The 19,183-nt window shown below is 43.3% G+C and overlaps 1 protein-coding gene across 4 annotated transcripts in view; it reads right to left on the bottom strand.

The window, feature by feature from the left end:
- The window catches only part of SUFU (SUFU negative regulator of hedgehog signaling), a 90,301-nt gene that overhangs the window by 15,906 nt on the left and 55,212 nt on the right, over positions 1-19,183 (bottom strand). For all 4 annotated transcript variants that reach the window (XR_001331334.2, XM_014250400.2, XM_005520698.3 and 1 more), the window contains exons 9-10: positions 8,515-8,649; positions 6,927-7,065 (exon numbers count right to left, since the gene is read on the bottom strand). Coding sequence is in view for 3 of the 4 variants with exons in the window: in XM_014250400.2 (XP_014105875.1) it covers positions 6,927-7,065; positions 8,515-8,649 (274 nt within the window). In the remaining variant the exon portion in view is untranslated. The remainder of the gene's footprint in view (positions 1-6,926; positions 7,066-8,514; positions 8,650-19,183) is intronic.

Genomic DNA, 19,183 nt, shown 5'->3' with positions numbered 1-19,183 from the left:
CCTAGACTAATTGTCTCCCAGTGTCTCATTCAGCTGTGAGGGAGAAGAACACAAGATAATGCAGTAATATTTTGAGGAGTGTTTGGGGCACATGATAAACTTACTGGAAAACTGCTAGCTTAGGTTTCTAAGACCTGCTCAAGAATTTAGGGGAAGCCACTCAAAAGATTCTGAAAAATAATTTCATGAGTAGACACATAAAACTGCTTTGGAGAGGAGCAGGCTGTAGTTGTACACAACTCAAACCAGCTTGTGGGTGTTGTCAAACTCACCACGCTAGGAATAACACATCTATTCAAGTGTGGGGAGATCAAAAATCAATCCTATGTCTTCAAGAGAGGACATGACCCATAGCTACCACTTACAAGTGAGCATCTTGAGCATCAGAGTAGCTCTTTCAAATGTTGCTTTGAACCTCTGTTGCTGCCATTATGCCAATGTGCATAAGTGATTTAACATGTGGTCTAGCAGAGAGAAGAACCAGATGTGCTCATTTCCAGGGGAATGTCCTGACTCTACCGGAACAAAGTCATTCTCTTGTGCACTCTGTCTCTGTGACTAATTCAGTGTTTTATATGATGTGGAACAACTCCAATTGGAAGAGCTGAGGAAGAACCAAAATACCCTATAGTTGTGGTGCCCATAAAGCAAAGAAGTAGAAATAGGGGTTCAAATAAAAGAAATAAAGTATGAGTTTCTCATATCCTATGTGCACATTATATTCCTTCAATATTGATTAAAGAAAGCAAAGTTCTAACACCTCCAGCCCTATTCTGCAAAAAAACTAGTTTTTTCCCCTGATTTTATTGAAGAAAACGTTCTTATTTCTGGTTTCATTCAACATAAAAGGATTTTATTTCAGCTTTTGGTCTCTTTAAGGCTTTTGTTTCAGCAGGAAAAACTGAAAATATTTAAAGATTGGGCTCAGTCTGATCTTCTTTCCCAGATTTTTCACTTAGGTTGCCAAACCAAAAGAATGGATCATCCCCCATGACCCTGCTCACAGTAATCCCCCCCTCTGCTGTGACTGCCAGCATAGATAGCACATGTTGATAGCTCCTGCATGCTGGACGCTTCCCATGGCTTCCATGTACCTATCCTGCCCACAGGCACATTTAACATTTTCTATGAAAGGTTTGACCTTGCTGTCCTCAGCCTCAACTTATTTTTCCATGCTGGATGCCTTGTTTTTGTTTTTTTTTTCCTAAAGGTTTTTAGGGAAAAAGGAATTGAGAGAGGTATTTTGGAAAAAGTGTATTTTGACACTACTAGCAAATTCATATGATAATTTTGTTGGCAAGAAAACCATCCCTTATGAAGACGGTGATGAAGATTAGCAAATGAGCGCTCTGGAGGACAATCAGGTCTTTCTCCTGATCATGAAAATGCTTTGCTAAGTCAGAAGTCTATGAAAGTACTGCTTGCCTGTAGCCTTTATGAGAAATTAAGGGTCCTTCTTCATTGAGCACATCTCAGCTCAAGGCAGCTCTACCCAAAAACAGGGCTACGGAGTGGTTTTTCCTCTGATCATTCCTCTGAGGTGAGGGATTGCTGTCACCAGACACATCAGGACTAATGGCAGGGAAACTCTCCAGTGCTCTCAGTGTTTCTGCTGGAAGTCAGAGCATGTGGAGGAGGAGGAGAAGGAATTTTCCGATTTGAATGAAGGGGAGGAGAGAAAAGCAGAGACAGGCCAGGATGAGGGAAGGACGGAGATACAGAAAAACAGGATGAAGGGCAGAGGCCAAAGCTGGGGACAACAAAGGCCAAGGAGACTGGAGAACCCCATTTCCACAGCCTTAACATCCACATGCTGTCAGATGGATATTGGGAACGTACTGGCAAGGGAGGTGAACAAAGAGGGCCCCCAGAAGTGCCTGGTGCCAGAGGATAACACCCCACCACAGCTGTGAGCTCTTCAGCTCACACAGAGACATTCAAATTATGCTGAGGATCAGGGGGTGCCAAGTGCCAGTGATCTATAACCTCCACCTGCCTAACAGGATTAGTCCCAAACCCAAGTAAATTACCTGGAAAAAAATACCCTGCGCACCCAGGCACGAGTGACATTGGGTATACAAAACTTTGGAAACTGCTGCACAGAAACTATGCCATGCTGATTTGGCTTCAGCACGTGTCTGCCTCATGAAACAAATCTGTAATCACAGGATCACCTGCAGTTTTTCTCCAGCAAGATCTCTGCCCTGCTCAGTCCTCAGGATGGTTCTGCTCATTGAATGCAGCATTCATCATCATTATCATTCAACTTGCTTCCCCATTCTCTCCACTCTCTTCCCCTTTATTTAGTATGCTCCATCCAACTACTGCCAGCATGGATAACACAGGAAGCACCTAATCTTACTGTCCACCATTGTCTCAACCTCTGATGTGCTTGGCCTCACATTTCTGCAAGGCAGGGAAGTGCTCCCCTCCATACAGCAGATGGGGGATGGAGGCTCAAGGAAGTAGAGACTTCAAAGCCACAGAGAAAACCTGCAGGAAGCTGAACATGGGTCTTCAACCACAGCTCCCAGGCTGAACCCCTGCTCCAAAGAAATCCTTTCTCCTGACTGGCAAGAACAAATTTTAATCTCTTCCTGAAATTGTTTCTGGTGTTCATCTGTGGAGCTGGAATGCCTGGCAAGCACTGAATTCATTGCATTCTTCACAGGATGACCGGAAGAATGTTCTTCTGAACAGACATAGGAAAATGAATGAAAAAAAAGTTGAATCTGAATGTCATTCTTGTGAATGCCCATCTCAAGACTTGAAGATCCCTGTTTTCCAGTTCACTTAGTCCTGTGGAGCATAGAGGTATGCACAAGGGAATTCCTCCTGACCTCCTCATGTTGCTGGGACCACAGATCAAGCTTCTGAGCTGGGCATCCAGAAAATGAGGAACACAAAGTCACTTGCCAGGTGAGAACCTTTTAGCTTAAGACTCTGGAATAGCACTGAGTAGTAAAGGCAGGAACAGGACCTAGTTCTCCAGGGCAACATTTAAGAGACTTCACTGTAAGACTGCTGTGATTTTTCTGTAATTACCTGCCTCATTCATTACACACTTTCCAATTTTAACAAATAAACAAAGTGGAAGTCCTATAGGCAAGAGTCTACTCCACACTCCTGATTCATCCCCCAAACACACTGCATCACTATGCAGTGAATGAGGCAAGCACACTCTGTTAAAAATATGTATGATTCTTCAATTAGATACTGCATTGAAATACACACGTGTAACAGGGGCAAGGCTAAAGTGCAGAGATATTTCTTACATTCTGTGTGCTAGATTTCACAGTTAATGAGGACTCTTTAACTATAGGTTTGTTTTTACTGCACTGTATTGGCTTGTGGGTCAGAGTCTGCAGCAGTATCTGATGTGTAACATGTACACTGCATATGATCAAAGACTTGAATGTCATCTTCTTGCCTAGAACAATGACTGCCTAAAGCAGCAGGAGCAGAAATTATCTAAAGGTAGAGTTAAACAAACCTCCTTCTTCCCTCTGGGGAGAGTAAGCAGTCCAGGTGAGCAAGGCAGGAGGGGAGAACAGCCTGCTTTGTGCTACACAGGCAGAGAGCTCCACATAAAAGCAGAGGAGCTTTGCAGAAGCATGTCCTGACTCCCATCACTGGAGACTTAATGATGGTAATTCCCAAAGGATGATGCATGCTGACAGGCTTTGACACAAACTACCCCAGGATAATATTAATATGTATTAAAGGCTCAGGCAACTTTATTGGGACAGGCTTGATCAGTAACACATTTCAACAGAGCGCCTCTATCATCTGTCGGAACAAAAGTAAGGGAGGGAGAGAGAACACACGCACAGCCTCACCTTGCTTTGGGAATGTTTTAGAGACAAACAAGGTCAATCTGTGATGAATTGCACACTTGGCACAGCTCAGACGTTGGACCAAGAACCTTGAATGCTCCACCACAAATAGGAATGTCACTGTGGGGCAGTTTACGTTGGAGTCTGTCTGCATGATCAGCATCCTTAACCCTCCAACACAGGGCCAGATACCTCCTGCACGTTTCCCTGTGCATCTGGAACATCTACCCCTCGGAAAGCAGAGGAGAGGCGCTTAGGAGGCAATGTGGGGGCTCTGCAGTCACAGCACTGGGGGAAGGGGGAGTGGAAGAAAGAACCGCGGAAGCCTTTGATCATGTGTAATGTTAATTCAAGTGTTACACATCAGAGACTTGCCACAGTAACTAGCATATAAACAGGAGTCTAGTGTTAACAAGGAGGACTTCTTGAATATGTTTGTACATTTCTGAGTTAAAGCAATTTCCCTATTGAACAATATATGACACAGTGGAAGGAGTTCAAAAATAAACCAGCTTAACATGCTTAGACCTTTAATAGAATTTAGCTTCTTAGAACTAATTAAATGTTACTTAAATGAAAAAAAAAAAAATACAAGTACTTGGGAAAGGTGCCAATTTGACAGCTCTGGAGAATGAAATAATCTAATCATCTCCAGAGCATGGGCAGCAGTAGGACAGGCTTCCCCTACTAACATGCCTCAAACGTGACCTGGAAAGACTGTTGATAGAAACGGGGCATACAATCTCTGTGGTCTAATGACTCCTTACTTTTTCTGCTGAAACTGCTAAAACAGTTCACGCTGAGTACCAGCTGTGGTGGTGATATGGACACCTGTCTGGTTGAAATGGTGCTGGGACCTGCCAAACTCCTGTCATCTGCTAACCCTCCACCAGAGCCTGGTGACTCGCAGCTCACTGCTCAGCCTGGGCAGCAGGGGCTGACAGACAGTAGCTCTCCGGCCTGTCCCACCTTAGACACGCTCCACTCCAGTCCACAAGATGTAAACAGGAGGTACTGTGTTTAGTCTGCAAGTTTGGGCTCTCACTGCGCCCAAGCTTAGACTCAAGAGAAGTCAGTATCTGGCTACTGCAGAATTTAGGCCAGGATTTTTCAGGCTCTCATTTCTACCCTAAGATAGGGAAAAAGTCCACAGGAGGAAAAGCCTGCCTTGTGTCCTCTTCTCCGCAGTTCCTCTATTTACCTGTCTTTGCAACATGCCCCTGCATTGCAGTATTGTGCTTTCAGCCACCAATTCTCCTTGGAGCTCCTTGCTGTGCCTGGGGTCCCAAACAAGGGAGGAGGAAAATCCTCTCTGGGCCTTGCTGTGAAAGCTTAGCAGGGCTTGCCAACTCAGCCAGCCCAGGCTGCAATGGACTAAACCAAACACAGCTCACCTCCTTGGAAATTTTATGCACCACAACTTCTTTTACTTCTGAAGCAAAGCCACATGAACCTCCCCCTCCCCTGCTCCCAACACCACAAGGAATGGCTGAGCATGCATCAAGTCTTCCATTGCATTCTAAGCCAAGAGCCTCAGATACTCCCACATCTCACAACTGGGTGCTACTCCTGTTGTCCCAGGCTGCTTTTAGCCTCCCTTCCGCCCCTTTTCAGCCCGTCCTCCTTTGTACTCAACACAGGACAGTGCAGGAGCCAGCAGCAGAGCTGGTTATGTCAGACAAGAAGATCCAATACATTGGCCTTGTGTAGGAGACAAGTAAGGGAACTTGCTTCTCCCTACTATCTGAGCCAGCAAATTCTTCACCTTTCCATCCCACCTACTTCAGCACCAAAATAAGAGGCATGAAAACAGCCAGGTTCATAAGGGTTAACACATCTGAATGGTGACATAATTATTGCCATTCTTCACTGTTTAGAGGTTCCCTGACTACTCTACACATCAATATATTTTGAGATGTGATGTAAATGCAAACAAACACTCATGTTTGGAGTTAACACAGTCACAAGATCCCATGTATCATGTGTTGGCAAGAACAGGAAGCAACAGCAGATGACCCACGCTTAAACCTGACTCTTTGCTGTTAATGATTACACTAGAGCATTGCACTTTCCAGTCAGAAAAATCAAAGCATGCAGGCTCTTTGAAAATCCCTATACGAGATGGTTCTGGCCGAGATCAGCTCCTTTACAAGTCATACAGATTCCAAGGTATGATGTCCTCCAGACACATGAACGTGGGCTGCAGAATGCAGAATGCCAGAAACAAGTCACTGGAAGGCTAACTGCAACACTGCAATTAGCGTTGCAACCCCCTGTCTTCCAAACAGATGGGGAGGCAGGAAAGCCACAGTTACAGTGAAGGCAGAGACATACTGCACGCGTAGTCCCTCAGAAATGGGCTTTTCTGCATTAACACATTCCCTCAAGACTTTTTTTTTTTTTTAACAATATGCTTATAACCATATAGAAATTCAAGGATAGAACAGTGCTACACTGTCAGATCATTAGTGCATCACTGCTCTAGGGCTGACCCTCAACTCCAAGCAGATGGGGATCTTCCAGGGAAAATCTGTGACACCAAAAACATGTGGGTGCAAAAATGTGTGGGTGCTTCAAGCAACCACAAGCTTTTGTCAAAGAATCAATAGAAAAGAGCTAAAACTGAAAGGCACTGCTCTCTGTGCTGCTCTCCTGTTAGAGATGATGTCAAACTGAGATCTTTGATCTTCAGGATCACAGTCCTACAGCTTTCTAGCTCTTCTGCCCTGGCTCCATTCTTGTTTAGGTCATTCCACTCTGCCTCCCCAAATTCCTTTCTGGAAGAAATCAAGAATAAATACAGCCTGTAAAGTGTTCATTGACTTCAGGAAATGGATACTACTGTATTCACAGATGATTCCTCAATTTTCCAGTCAATTATAATTTTGAGTTCCACTAATATAAATAGCAATATTTCACCATTATTTTTTGAGGCCGTAATTACTGAAAATATTGTGCAAGAGCTATGAGAGATGTTGCAGCAGAAAACACAGATTTGTTATACTTTTAAACAACATAAGCCCTTAGCAAGATAATTTTTAGGTTGCAGTAAACGAGGAAAGGGGAAAACCAGGAGGCAGGCTTTCTCACTTGTAACCAGGGTCCATGGGCTGCATAGGGGTGCTCCTCTGTAGCAAAGGCTCCTTCTACTCCTGTTGACACAAATGTGATTGCTGTATCTCCTGTAATACTTTTATACGTAAAGTGCCGTCCATGTAAGAGCCTTCCCCTGGGGAATTAAACACATATGCATGAGTTGAGAGGGCGTGTGCAGCATTCAACATAACAATGGAGATTCATCACTATTGTTTCTGCCATCAGCACAGGAAACTATTTTGAAGGCAGCAAATATTAATTTTTCAGGAATATAAAAATTATTTGTTCCAAAAAAGCAGGTGATAAGCCTCCTTCTGAGGCAGGGAGCTACTCCTCATCTTCCCCCTTAATCTCAGGACCTTGTTACAGAGCTAGAATATATCTAAATCCCAGTTCATGCCTAGCCCCACAATGAAGTGCTGATGTATGTAAAGGCAGGCCAGTTTTCCAGCAAGATGGAAACTACAGAAGAGAATCCAGACTCCATATTGTGTGGAAATGTGAAGATGCATTTCTAAGAAGGCTCATTGCTGTGACAATACTTAGTAATCAATTGCCCCGGTGCTTCACAAATGTCATCTGTACTACTTAAGCAAATGCCTAGAAAACACACATACATGACCATTTACAGTATTACTTCCCCTTTTTCATTCATTGCAAGGGAAAATCATGACTTTGGTATTTTGGCTCAGAGCATCTGTGACACCCATGCAATGCTTCTAACATGCAAGAGGGAAAACTTCAGGTAATGTATTTAGACCAGAGTCACAGTTGCTTGATGAGTTACTGCTGGTCAGATGAGCTGAGGTAACTCATCAGGACAGACTGTTCACACATTTGTGATGTAAAATAAAATATGCTTGTGTTAACTTTCCCATTGGTTTCTCAACAGGCCCAGGCAAGTGTGCACCTGCTGCTGATAACTCTGATACTACCAACGTGTAACTCATTAAGCTAAAGTAATTCAATCACCTACAATCATTTGTCTTGACACGACAGTTCATCTTTATTTTAAAGACTAGAACATTTGCACAGGGATTTTTAAAAATAATGCTGGCTGAAATTATGGAAAACTAGAAGGCAGTGATAAGCACAGACTGAACCTTCAAAAGACAATGTGTAAAGTATGCACACAATGTGTTGCCTTCAGTCATGTGATATAATTTATCTAAAAACCACACTTGTATGCATAAACTGATTGCAAACAGGTTTTGTACAACTACTTATCTGAGTCCATAAGTCAGAATGAGTAACTTAAGGGATTTCTTTGACAGTGTATGTTAAGACATCCCTTCTTTATCACAGGGTTGCTAGCATTAGACTAATAAAAAAAACCCTATAATAACCCTGTCCTGCTTCAGCAATCAAAAGACACTGGAGAACGTAAAAAAGAATGAGAAATAATCTTAACATGATGAGCACAGAATCATGCAAAGAATCATCTGTTTCTAATGTGAATTGGCAAAATATCTAAGCTCTGGCCTTTACAGACCCATTGCATGCATGTCTGTATGGTGAAACAATGCCACAAGGCAAAAGCAGCATGTTAGCACAGGCTGTGGAGAAGGATGGCTTCACTCACCTTAGACAGAGGGGGATGAGCGCTCCAGACTCCTGGTTAAATTTCAGGTGCACGCTCTCCAGCTGTCTTGTGCGGATCAGCTCATGAGGAATGATGGCTGCTGAGCTCTCGCTTTCCAAACTGTCCTTACGGCTTCTAAGAGAACAGACAAAATGCACATATTTAGGATTCCAGGACTGAGTGCTATTTTGATTGCAAATATTGAAGGATACAGGCAAAAACTGTTTTGAAGACAAAGACACTTCTGAGTTTTCACCACTCCTGCAGAGATACAGCCTCACTCAGACTACCAGTCCCAGCATGCAGCTCTTCACCTTGATTTGACAATCTAGGATCTGAACTGATGCATATACATGGTGCAGTATTAAAAAAAAAAAATATTCTGGAAAGAACTGCAGTAAAACTAAAGTCTCCAAAACTCTAAACACTATAAAATGGTTTGGAAGAATTACCATGTGTGTCCTCCCTCCTGCTTTTGCTTTATCTTCAGGATTTTTCAAGTAGTAGCCTGCAGGAAAGACTTGTCCAATCCTTTGTGCCTTTTTTTTGCACCAAAAGGCTTTGAGAATCTCCTGGTTCCACCAGCATCAAGTGCAACAGCCAAAAGGCAGACTCTCCATGAGACAAGGAGATTCACAGATACTTTTCCCTTGTAAGTCAGGCTGCTTTAGGATAATGGTAGCTTTGCTTTCTTATTCCTTCATTTCTGCAAGATCAGCATATTCTGAAGCTACAACACAGTTATGTTGTTACATGATTAGGAACTTTGCCAGACCAAATCCTCTAGATAATAAAACCATCTATCTCAAAATACTTGACCATAAACACATTTCATGTTCAAAGAGCACCAGCATGATCCCTTACTTGGCAGTCTGGAGCAAAGAATAAAGGATGGGATGGGTTATGACTTTAATGGATGACATGGACTGATGAGAAGTGCCTGATAAGTGATTTATATTTTTGTCACCTGGCATTCCACAAGAATTTAATAGAGGTAAGACTTTGTTAAGATAGTTTCTACAGTACAGAATTGCCAGGAGAGGAACGGGGAAACCAGGAGGGCATTGAGATTCCACATTGCAATGTACCTCCACTGTGCCACAAGAACCAAAAGCCAAACAAGGCTTTCCAGCTGTGGCTCCATTTGAGAACACTGTTAAAACAAACCTGGATCCTTCCTCCTTCCAAGCTGAACTGTCTTTAATGTACATCTGAAAGTGATTGTAAAAAATCAGCTTCACCCTCAGGAGCTCACCTAGATGATACCTTTACTTGATTTTACCTTTGAGGGCTGTCCCAAAATTACTCTCATCAACCAGACACATAGTAGTGCAGGTTAGTGTGAATTCCAGTGCAGATCAGCCTGTTGCTTCTGCTGGGTCACCTAGTCCCAGGTAAGCCCTTCACCCATGCTGCTGAGCTGCCCACTCTGAAACAGCTAAACTGATATCTCATGGTCCAACCTGCAAATACACTGGATGGCCAGGTCAGACACATGCAGACAAAAGATGCCAGAGCAGCTCAGCTCTCTGCAAGATAAAAACTGTAAAACATGTCCCATTTTCTTCTTTAGCAACACACCAAAGGAGTAATGGATCCAGCAGGGGCATGGTAGGTCAGGATATAGCTCATGCACACGGTGGGCTGCTGGACTGACAGTCAGCAGAGTGTCATTTTAGTGGGTTAACCCTGAACACAACAGGCTTTGTAGTCTATGTGTGGCACTTAAAGTTATGTTTAATCTACTTCAGCAAACATTTTATAGCTCTTTCTAGGTGGGGTCTTCAAAGAGTGGAGCAGGCCAGCATTTTTCAGGCTGATTACCTGAGAAGTGCAGTTACAGTTGATTAATGATCAGTTGACCTTAAGCTAAGCTTTGTCTCAACTTCCTTATCAGATCTTATATACACAGTGAGCTGTGGGAAAGTCAGCCTGTGGTCTACAGCTTCCAATCATTCATTTATCAGCCCCTACCAGGAGGCTCAGCCATTAGCAATGCATGATTTTCAAGCAAGCCATAAACTTGCACTCCTAAATGCAGCTCCAGAGTTCAGGCACTGTGGAGTGGATCAGGAGTTTTACAGCAATGTAACTGCTACAGACAAGAGACTGTGCCCGGCTCACCTGGACTGCCTAAGCATGCCAGGCATGGGAAGGTGCCAGGCATGGGGACATCTCAGAACAGCCTCACAGGCAATCCATGGTGTAAGGTTTGTTTCAGCAGGACAGAGAGCTGCAGGACAGCTCCCCACACTCCTGGGCTCCAGATCTCTCTGAGTTGAAGGTGGGTTTTTTAGGTTTCCACCATGCTAGCCAGTACAGCTGCAAGCACAATGAGGCTGCAGTCCGGAGGGGAAACAGCCTCCGGTTGTTAATGCAATAATAGGAATGACGACAATATTCTGGAGGCAAGGGGCAAAGCTTTCTGAGTCTTATTAAAACCAGCAAATGCTGTTTGTCATTACATGCTCAAGAGAAGATGTTGACTAATGTATAACTATCAAACGGAACTGTCATGACTTTATGGCTGTCAATAATTATGACTTCACATTAATAAGTAACCAGCCTTTCTGTCAAAAAGGTGAAGCAAAATGGTAGTTAATACTTTGAATGACATGAAAGGATTAATCATTTCAACTAAATTTTTCCAAAATACTCATACTCTGTATCTCTTGTTTCCCTCCAGAGGAGCTCACATAACTTCAGGTATTTAAAATTAAGGGTGAAACTCCAATAGCAGAAACCAAATAACCTGCTGTCTAAGGTAGACCTTTCTAAACAAGGACTGTGTATTGTGGACTGCATGTAACACATCAGGAGGCCACAGTGCCATCACTTTCAGACTTGGAAAAATGTTGCATAACACTGGGACTAAGAAAAACACATTAAAATTATCTCTTTGGGATTGGAAATCCTTGTGCTGACCCTTCCAAAGGGTGATAGCCCAGATGAGGGGTCAGCAGGACCTCTAGGTTGTTATTAATAAAAATCTCATGTCCTAACACACATTGTCATCCACAGCTTGTAGTTTTCAGACTCAGAAAAAAAAATGTAGAAAAAGTTTGCTTTCTAACACTAACATCCCTGGTTTTACGACTGTCAGTTACCCGCAAGTCTTTGCTTCCTCCACCCCATCACCAAATAAATCAGCAGCAAGAGCCAGTGGAGTTTTACTTGTTATGACTAAGATCTAGCTGACTATCACGAAAAATGTTGCAAACTTTGTCTATTCCAGATTTAATACTTTGTCCAATCCCCACAAAAAAATTAATGTTTCTCAGTGTCCAGAAAAAACAACTCTGCAAAAGCCAGGGCTGCTGCATTAGGAAAGGCAGCAGATTTAAATGGAAGCAGCATGCCGGAAATGCCCCAGTTTAAAGACTGCACATCTAGTGTTTTGTGAAACTGGAGGGGAGTTGGAGATTAAAGCGCATTTCCCTCTGATTGGGAGCTTGTGGGAGGTGTAAACGTGGGCAGTTGTCAGATTAATTCTTTAGATGATTACATTCTTTTTGTTTCTTTAAAGCTGTTTGTAGTTGGGTTTGATGTCTCCTGTTCTGGGCAAGTGTATTGCTGCAGTTACCAAGGTGACTTTAGCTGACTTTCAACTATTTTTTCCAGCTTCAGTTTCTACCAGTAGTCTGCTTCTGGGTGGAAGAGAGGGAGGAAATTATGTTTGCTGTTTTTTTGTTAAGTCTCATGAATGCTGATTAACATGAACTTAACCAAAGCCATGTTTGATTTTTTTTTTCTCTTTTTCTGAGAAAGAAAGGGTAGTCAAGCCATTGTAAAGGTATCCAGTGTGGCCTTCAGCTTCCCCAGATCTATCAACGAGGGGAAAGGGCCTGAAGAGACTTGACATCCCAGTGTGCTGTGCTCCTTCTTGACGTGAGAAGGCCACACGCTGGAACCTGTAGCCTCCCAGGGGCCCTCTCTTTGTATTAAAGATGAGGGTGGCTGCAACCTGCTTAATTTGATGCCAATTAGCAGCAGCCCGTGGGGATCCTGGAAAATCGCCAATGCAATCACTGGGTTGCACAAAGTTTGGATGTCCCCTCCTTATAAGTCATGTTTACAGCAACTCCTTCTCAAGCAACCACTGGCAGTTATTTTATTGGATTCAAGAACAACCAGGTTGATCGGATTAAGGAAGGTTTATTTATTCTTGCATTTGCACTTTGCTTTATGATCAGAGCACTTGATCTCATGGATCTGTCAAGGAAGGAAGTCTCAGTTCCCCTCCAAGCTCTGATGCTGATATGGAGCATAACTTTGCTGCATTTCCAAGCTACCTTCCCAGGTATCGAAATCACAAAGGACACACTGTTGGAAGCTGGCCATGGCAGGGGCTCTTTCCAGGAGTGGGTGCCCACTGCCTCACTGAAGTTAGTTTCTGTCATTGCTCTTTGCTCCCTCCATACAAAAATCAGTACTGTGAGTTAGCAAATACAAACCATCAGTGCAGGCTTGCACAGCTGGGAGAGGAAGGTTGGGCCACTTTTCCTTTCTTCCCCTCCTACTCTCCCCTTCCACTCCCCCTTCTTCCCTTTCCAACCGTGGCTATTTCAAACCTCCTCACTCTCTCATGAAGATATGGTCAAAGATCACTTAAGTGCCAACAATCTCCCAGTCTCTTTCCCACAGTTTCCCCTGAAGGGCAAACCAGCAGCTGTGGGAAAGAGCCCTAAGCACCTTGGCACACACAGTTACTGCAGAACTGGGGAGGACGTGGTTACACAGCTCCTGCCATGGTCACACTGAGACAAGGCTACCTCGAGTACTCAGACTTGGGTGCTCCCCAGCCTGGTTAAACAGGATGGTGACGATGTTCTGTGTGCATTTCCTGGCAGGGAAGGGCTGCTAGGACAATGCCAGTAGCAACAATCTTCTTGCCACTCACATATCCCTTTGGAAAGCTGCATAATAACCACTGTCAGAGCTTGCAGGGGCCAGACTGTTCCAAGACCTGCAGCTGAAGTGGAATTGAGAGATTTAGGCTGTGCCACTGGCACCCTGCAGACTCATGAGTGAAGTCAAACAACATTTTTATGCTTCAGGTTCCTTGTCTGTAAAACCGAGACATTTTTCCATGCAGGGACATTGCAAGGATTAAGTCAATGTTTGCAAAGCACTTCTGGATTCTTAGATGGGGAAAGCTACGCAGGAGCGCAAATTATTAGCATGGTGACTGTTTTGCACTTCTACTGACACTGGTTTCCAGACATTTACTTTTCTAGTTTGCAATCTTGTCACCCAGCACTCAGCCTCATGCTGAGAGACACTCCCAAAAGTATATTGCCTCCCTCCATTCAGCATTCCTGACTCAACCAGGACACCACTGAATGGTGATCCGATGAGAGAGCATGCCTAAATAAGCAGGACTGGATTGGAAACTTACTGCTTAGTGGTTGCAGAATCAGAAAGCCTAGCCAGAACCAGACAGCCTCAGAGAATGCTGAAATGCTCCTCTTTATGTAAAGTTTGCCTCCAAGAACTGAAGACAGGAAACCAGCTACAAAGACAACAGCTCCCCTCTGCCCAAGTAAAGCAGAATGAAAGCCCAGTGCAACTGGGAGAAGCAGAGTGCAGTCTCGCCTCCAAGCAAATCCCACATTTTGGTATTACCGTCAGAGCTTCGTCAGAAATGCTGCTCAGATGGAGCTTGTTAATGTGCATTAACTCAGTGCTGCTCCCTGACAGGAGATATCCCTGTGCCCTATTTACCAAGTCAGAGGAAGTACAGGGGCAGTGGACTGCAGGCCTAGAAGCAGTGCCACTATTACTCATGTGCTCCAAGCCAGGCACACCATGTGACAGTCTGGGGTTATCCCAGGAGGAATTCTGGTGTGACACAACTCCTCCCTCTTCCCACGAGAAGGGCAACCACCTGAGATGCTCAGAGTGCAGAGCTCCAGCAAGTCACTGCCAGGACAGTCCTGCCAGCCCCACCTGCCGGAGGGTTGTTCCCTACTCTGTTTGCCAGGAACCTGCTTTCATTTCCCTGCACAGCTGGAAACTGTTCAGGGCTGGATGGAATTAGCACATGGCTACAGGGCTACCATATGTTCAGATTTCCCTAGACTCAACCTGTCTTTCTGCCTAGCAATTGAATGCAGATGGGACTTGAGGTCTCTGTGGGTTCCTGGACAAATGACCACCATACATAAAGGACCAGCACAATTACCTGGGAAATACCAGACAGAAATATGAGAGTCAGGCATGTGAACCACACCACTTGATCCTTCTTGAGAAGGGGGAGAGTTATAAACAGCAGAGACATGATGGAAAAGCCTTATCAAAGTAATACAGACTTGGGAGACCCTTTTCTATCAGTCAAACCTCATGTTCAGACACTGGGGTGTGCGTGGGCAGCACCTGAATTCTGGCACAATGAAATGCAACAATTACAGATAATTTTAGCTTCAACACATGCAGCAATGCAGTGTGTTAGCACTTGGTTTCTACTCCATGCCTCACCTCACAGTAGAACAGTCTGAGTCTGCCAAGAGTCAGAAAAACATCAATTTCAGCAATGCTGCATGATCAGGGGGGCCTTCAAGGGGTGGAAAAGGTCAAGAATTCCCCTATCCCAATGCTGGCTCTCACTGCAACTGTGGCAAATTAACTCTGCTGTCCTAATCTGTAACGTGGAGATGCTACTCACCTACTGCACAGGAGAGCACAGAGCTAATTACCAGGGACAACCAAAGACTCAGCCCCAGAAATTATTACATCAAGAAATTAAATAGTTTTTGAAGCAAGACTCCACAAGTGTCACTGAACTTTGACATCTGGAGCTTCCAGCCCACTGAGGCCTTGACAGCAGCAATGTTTAGTCTGATATTTAAACATCCCCTACGAGTAACAGTTCTCTGTATCCAACAAGAGTCAATCTGCACGATTCAGGAGACTGGGACCTTGCCCTTCTGTGTGTCTCAGCAGTGCCTACTAAGCTAAGAAACAAATAATGTGCCACTGAAATGCACACTAGTATTCATACTCGTCTTATTTTTCCAAGTGGTAATTGAGAATATTCAGTTACCTATGTTCAAAATGATTAGTCATGTTTCCAAAGATTAATTCACATGTTCTTTTGTTAATATGTACGAACTGATTTAATGGCTGCTTATGAACTGAGCCAACAGTCATTTTGAGAAACAGATGTCCGATGCAGCTTTAAGCTTTAAGTGTGCTTTTATTCATATCCTTAGGAGAAAAAGGGCTACACAGTCTATGGTAATAACACTAATGAATCAAATACTACAGCTGCCCAGCAGGGTTTTGACAGAAACCAGCTTTTTCTCAAAGGAACTTTTTTTTAGGACTCTGGGACAGTGAACAACTGGTAATATGCATGCTTAACATGTAAGTATGTGCTTTGCTGGAGCCAAAACACTGAATCAAGCCCTATCTGCAACCAAATAATGTGAGGTTTTTGCATAAGCACTGAAAACTGTAACTATACAAAGACTGTTCTGGAAATCTAGATGGAATCTGGATCCTTTACATTTTATACAAATAAATATTCAAATGTTTGAGTGTTTCTGATACCATTTGTGATGCTGAATGCAGAACAGGTTTTCTGCTTTAAACCTTGATAGATTATTGTGTGTGGGTGGTAGGGTTAGGATAAAAGAAAGGGAAGAAAGCTACTAGGAAAGCAGTTGGTGGCTGCAAATCCATGATAAATAAACAGCACATTCCTCTTCTGCACAAAACCCTTAGAGTCTGTGTCAGACTTTAACATCCTACTGTCAGTTGGGTGCAAATTTGACAGCCTGGGGTTCTGCAGTACTCCCTATGGAAAGCATATTTGAAATAATTTGCAACACCTCAAGAGAGTGTTTCTGTCAAGTTCCTAAAGAACTTCTAATGCACCAGTTATTCACAGGACCCTTGCAAAGAACCACAGGTTTGATATTTTATGACCTGGTGTGTACAGTGCAGGATATGATTACACACAAGCCTGCTCCTCATCAGCCAGCACCTCGTAATCATTAACATATTTATCCTTGTGGTGCCTCAAGAAGATGACATTGTTATTAGTCCCATTTTATAGATCCAGAATTGAAGCTCAATAGCTAAATGACTTGCTTTTGATTACACAAGATTTACAGTGAAAGACAGACCTGAGTCCCAGTCCTACTAGGCCCAAGCAACGAAAGCGAGGATCACACCAGAAGGACTAAAGCTATGTACAGAATTGTCCTTCATCTCAGGTGCTCAGAAGTCCTATGAAAAGAGTTATATCTGCACTGGGTTTGTGACTTTTGTGTCTCAGCCTTTACCCCTGCAGGTACCTGGAGGGAACATGGATGTAGATACATACTGCATGCAAAAGCTGAGTTCTTAAGTTACATTCCTGTGCAGCAGCTGGAGATAAGTCTCTAGATCATGTTCTTGTACTTACTGCACATTGAGCAGTTTTGCTCAAATGCATGAGACAAGCTGAGACAGTGTATTAAGGAAGGCAGAGACATAACAAGATCTTCCTCTTCTGCTCCATCTATACCACACTGATCTGGAAAATGTGTTGACTGATCACTTTTAGCCACAGTAAGGGTAATCATCAGGTCTGATTTAAGTAGTAGTTAGTCAGAGGTTGTCAGTAAATGCTGCTTTCCAGCACAAACCACCCCTTTTGGTATGGTCAATGCATTGAACAAGTCCCATTGTATCTGCTACATGGAGAGGAGAAGCAATTGCACAAGAAGACCTTTCCCAAACTCCTCTCAAAGCAGTTAGTAAGATGGAGGAAGAAAGTATTAGGACACACTGCTGTTTTATGCTGAGATTTCCCCTATCCCTCCAATAGCATCACCACAGTAACACAGCTGCTAGCTGTCTTTCCTTAACTGAAGTGATTATGGAAAACAGCCACCTATCAGTTTCCCCAGTGGTAACCACAGGCCTCAGAGAAAAGTATTGACCTCCCAGGAGACAAATATTGGGAACCAGCCATTCCTACCACTCGGGCTTCAGGCAGGGTTGGTGTGCAGCTGCTGCAGGTAAGAGAGATTTGTAACAAAGAGCACTGTCACAGATGTGAGGATTTGACCTGCCTTCCTTTGTCTCATAACAGTTAAAAACCTAGGTCTTCCTTCCTCTGTCTCAGAACAGTTAAAAATTTAAGGTAAATATTTGTGTGCTTCATCTTAGACCTCTGTGAACCTTTCACCACTCTGTCTCAAACGTATCTCTGTTTATCTCACCCTGAATAACGTAAAGCTCTCTTATCTAAGCAAAAACTGCCTCCCAGCACTAAGGCTTACCCATCAGCTGCTTCCTTGACCTGAGGTGCACCCAGAATGTTTGTGGTCACTCTCAGCCACTGAGGACTCGGGCTTACACTGGGCAAGCAGATGCATGCAGGAGCCCAGCACCTGTGAGAAATCCTGCCCAGTAGTTTTGAGTTCTCCAAGGCTGGGTGTGATTTGTGCAAATCACATGGTATGATTTTTTATTTTTTTCAGTGGACCCAGTAGGTCCAATGTGACCAACCTGCAGGCAGAGAAATACTACTCAAAACCTCAATCACATCAGATTTTGACTCCATATAAGTACTGTATGACAAAAGTAAGATTATTCCTAAAGCAATAATAAAGTCACTTGAGGTTTTTTAATATAAGTACCTCTATCTCATATTAGCAAAAAGCATCAGCAATTGACACAATACTTCCCCCAAAGGATTATGCAACTCATAAACATTCATATATTAGGCAAATTGGAAGTCACCCAGAAAATGGAACAAGAAAGGACAACAAGAAATATTTTTCTCATGAAATATTTGAATCAAGAATGAAACAGGAATTGAAACAGACCAGTGTGCTGTCCCTGCCTGGCACTACAGGGAAGCGCTGATTTAATGATGATCTTTACTCTTGAAAGCAGAAAGCACAGATGTTCATTGGAGACTAACAAACTAAAGGAAATACCAAGAAGAAGGAGTGCAGCAAAGATGCATGTCTTTCTGTATTATTTAGATGAAAACATTAAAATTGATGGGAAGACACTGGACTAGCACCTGAAATCTAAGAGGTGAAGGGGAGAAGCCCACAAAGCAGAAGTATAGACACTACACATGGCTTGAAACCAAAGTAATTTCCTAGCGATTCACATGAGCCAGAAGTTACAAGAGATATCTATGGGTCACCCTAGTCCCACTTAAATCACCTCTTAGACTACTGCTATTAGAGACCCAGGTGTCATTGGCATGTAATTACTGAGAGAAACCACCTGTTTAAGCAAGGCAAGATCAAAGTCGCTTAAAAAGGAAAAAAAATCAATGTTTTAACCAAAAGGTTTGTAATTATGAGCTTGAAAACAAAATACTTAGGAAAAAATATCAACAGTCACCTATGCTACATATTTCTACTGATACCACAGCACTTTTCAGCACAGTACTTTTTACAGTGATCACTCTGGTCTGAATTCAAACACCAAAGACCATGAACATCAGGTGCTACAGAACAGTTAGAGCCATTCTGCATTAGCACAGTTTGTCCTAAACCCCTCTAAAAAGCTGCCCTCCTGAGTATTAGCCCATTTATCCAACCTGAAAAACTTTCCTCCCTCTATCTTTGCACTTTGCAAGTATTCACTGGCAGCTCTCCTCTCCCCTTGCCAAATCTTTTCCCACCCAGCTTAACCCTTGTTTTCCATACTGAAC

Source organism: Pseudopodoces humilis, chromosome 9 (genome assembly GCF_049639895.1).
Source record: "Pseudopodoces humilis isolate 2021_Gansu_Grassland_sample_001 chromosome 9, ASM4963989v1, whole genome shotgun sequence".
In the NCBI taxonomy this organism is placed as follows: domain Eukaryota; kingdom Metazoa; phylum Chordata; class Aves; order Passeriformes; family Paridae; genus Pseudopodoces; species Pseudopodoces humilis.
Note: the sequence above shows the minus strand (reverse complement) of the source record. Positions and strands in the feature narration are given on the sequence as shown.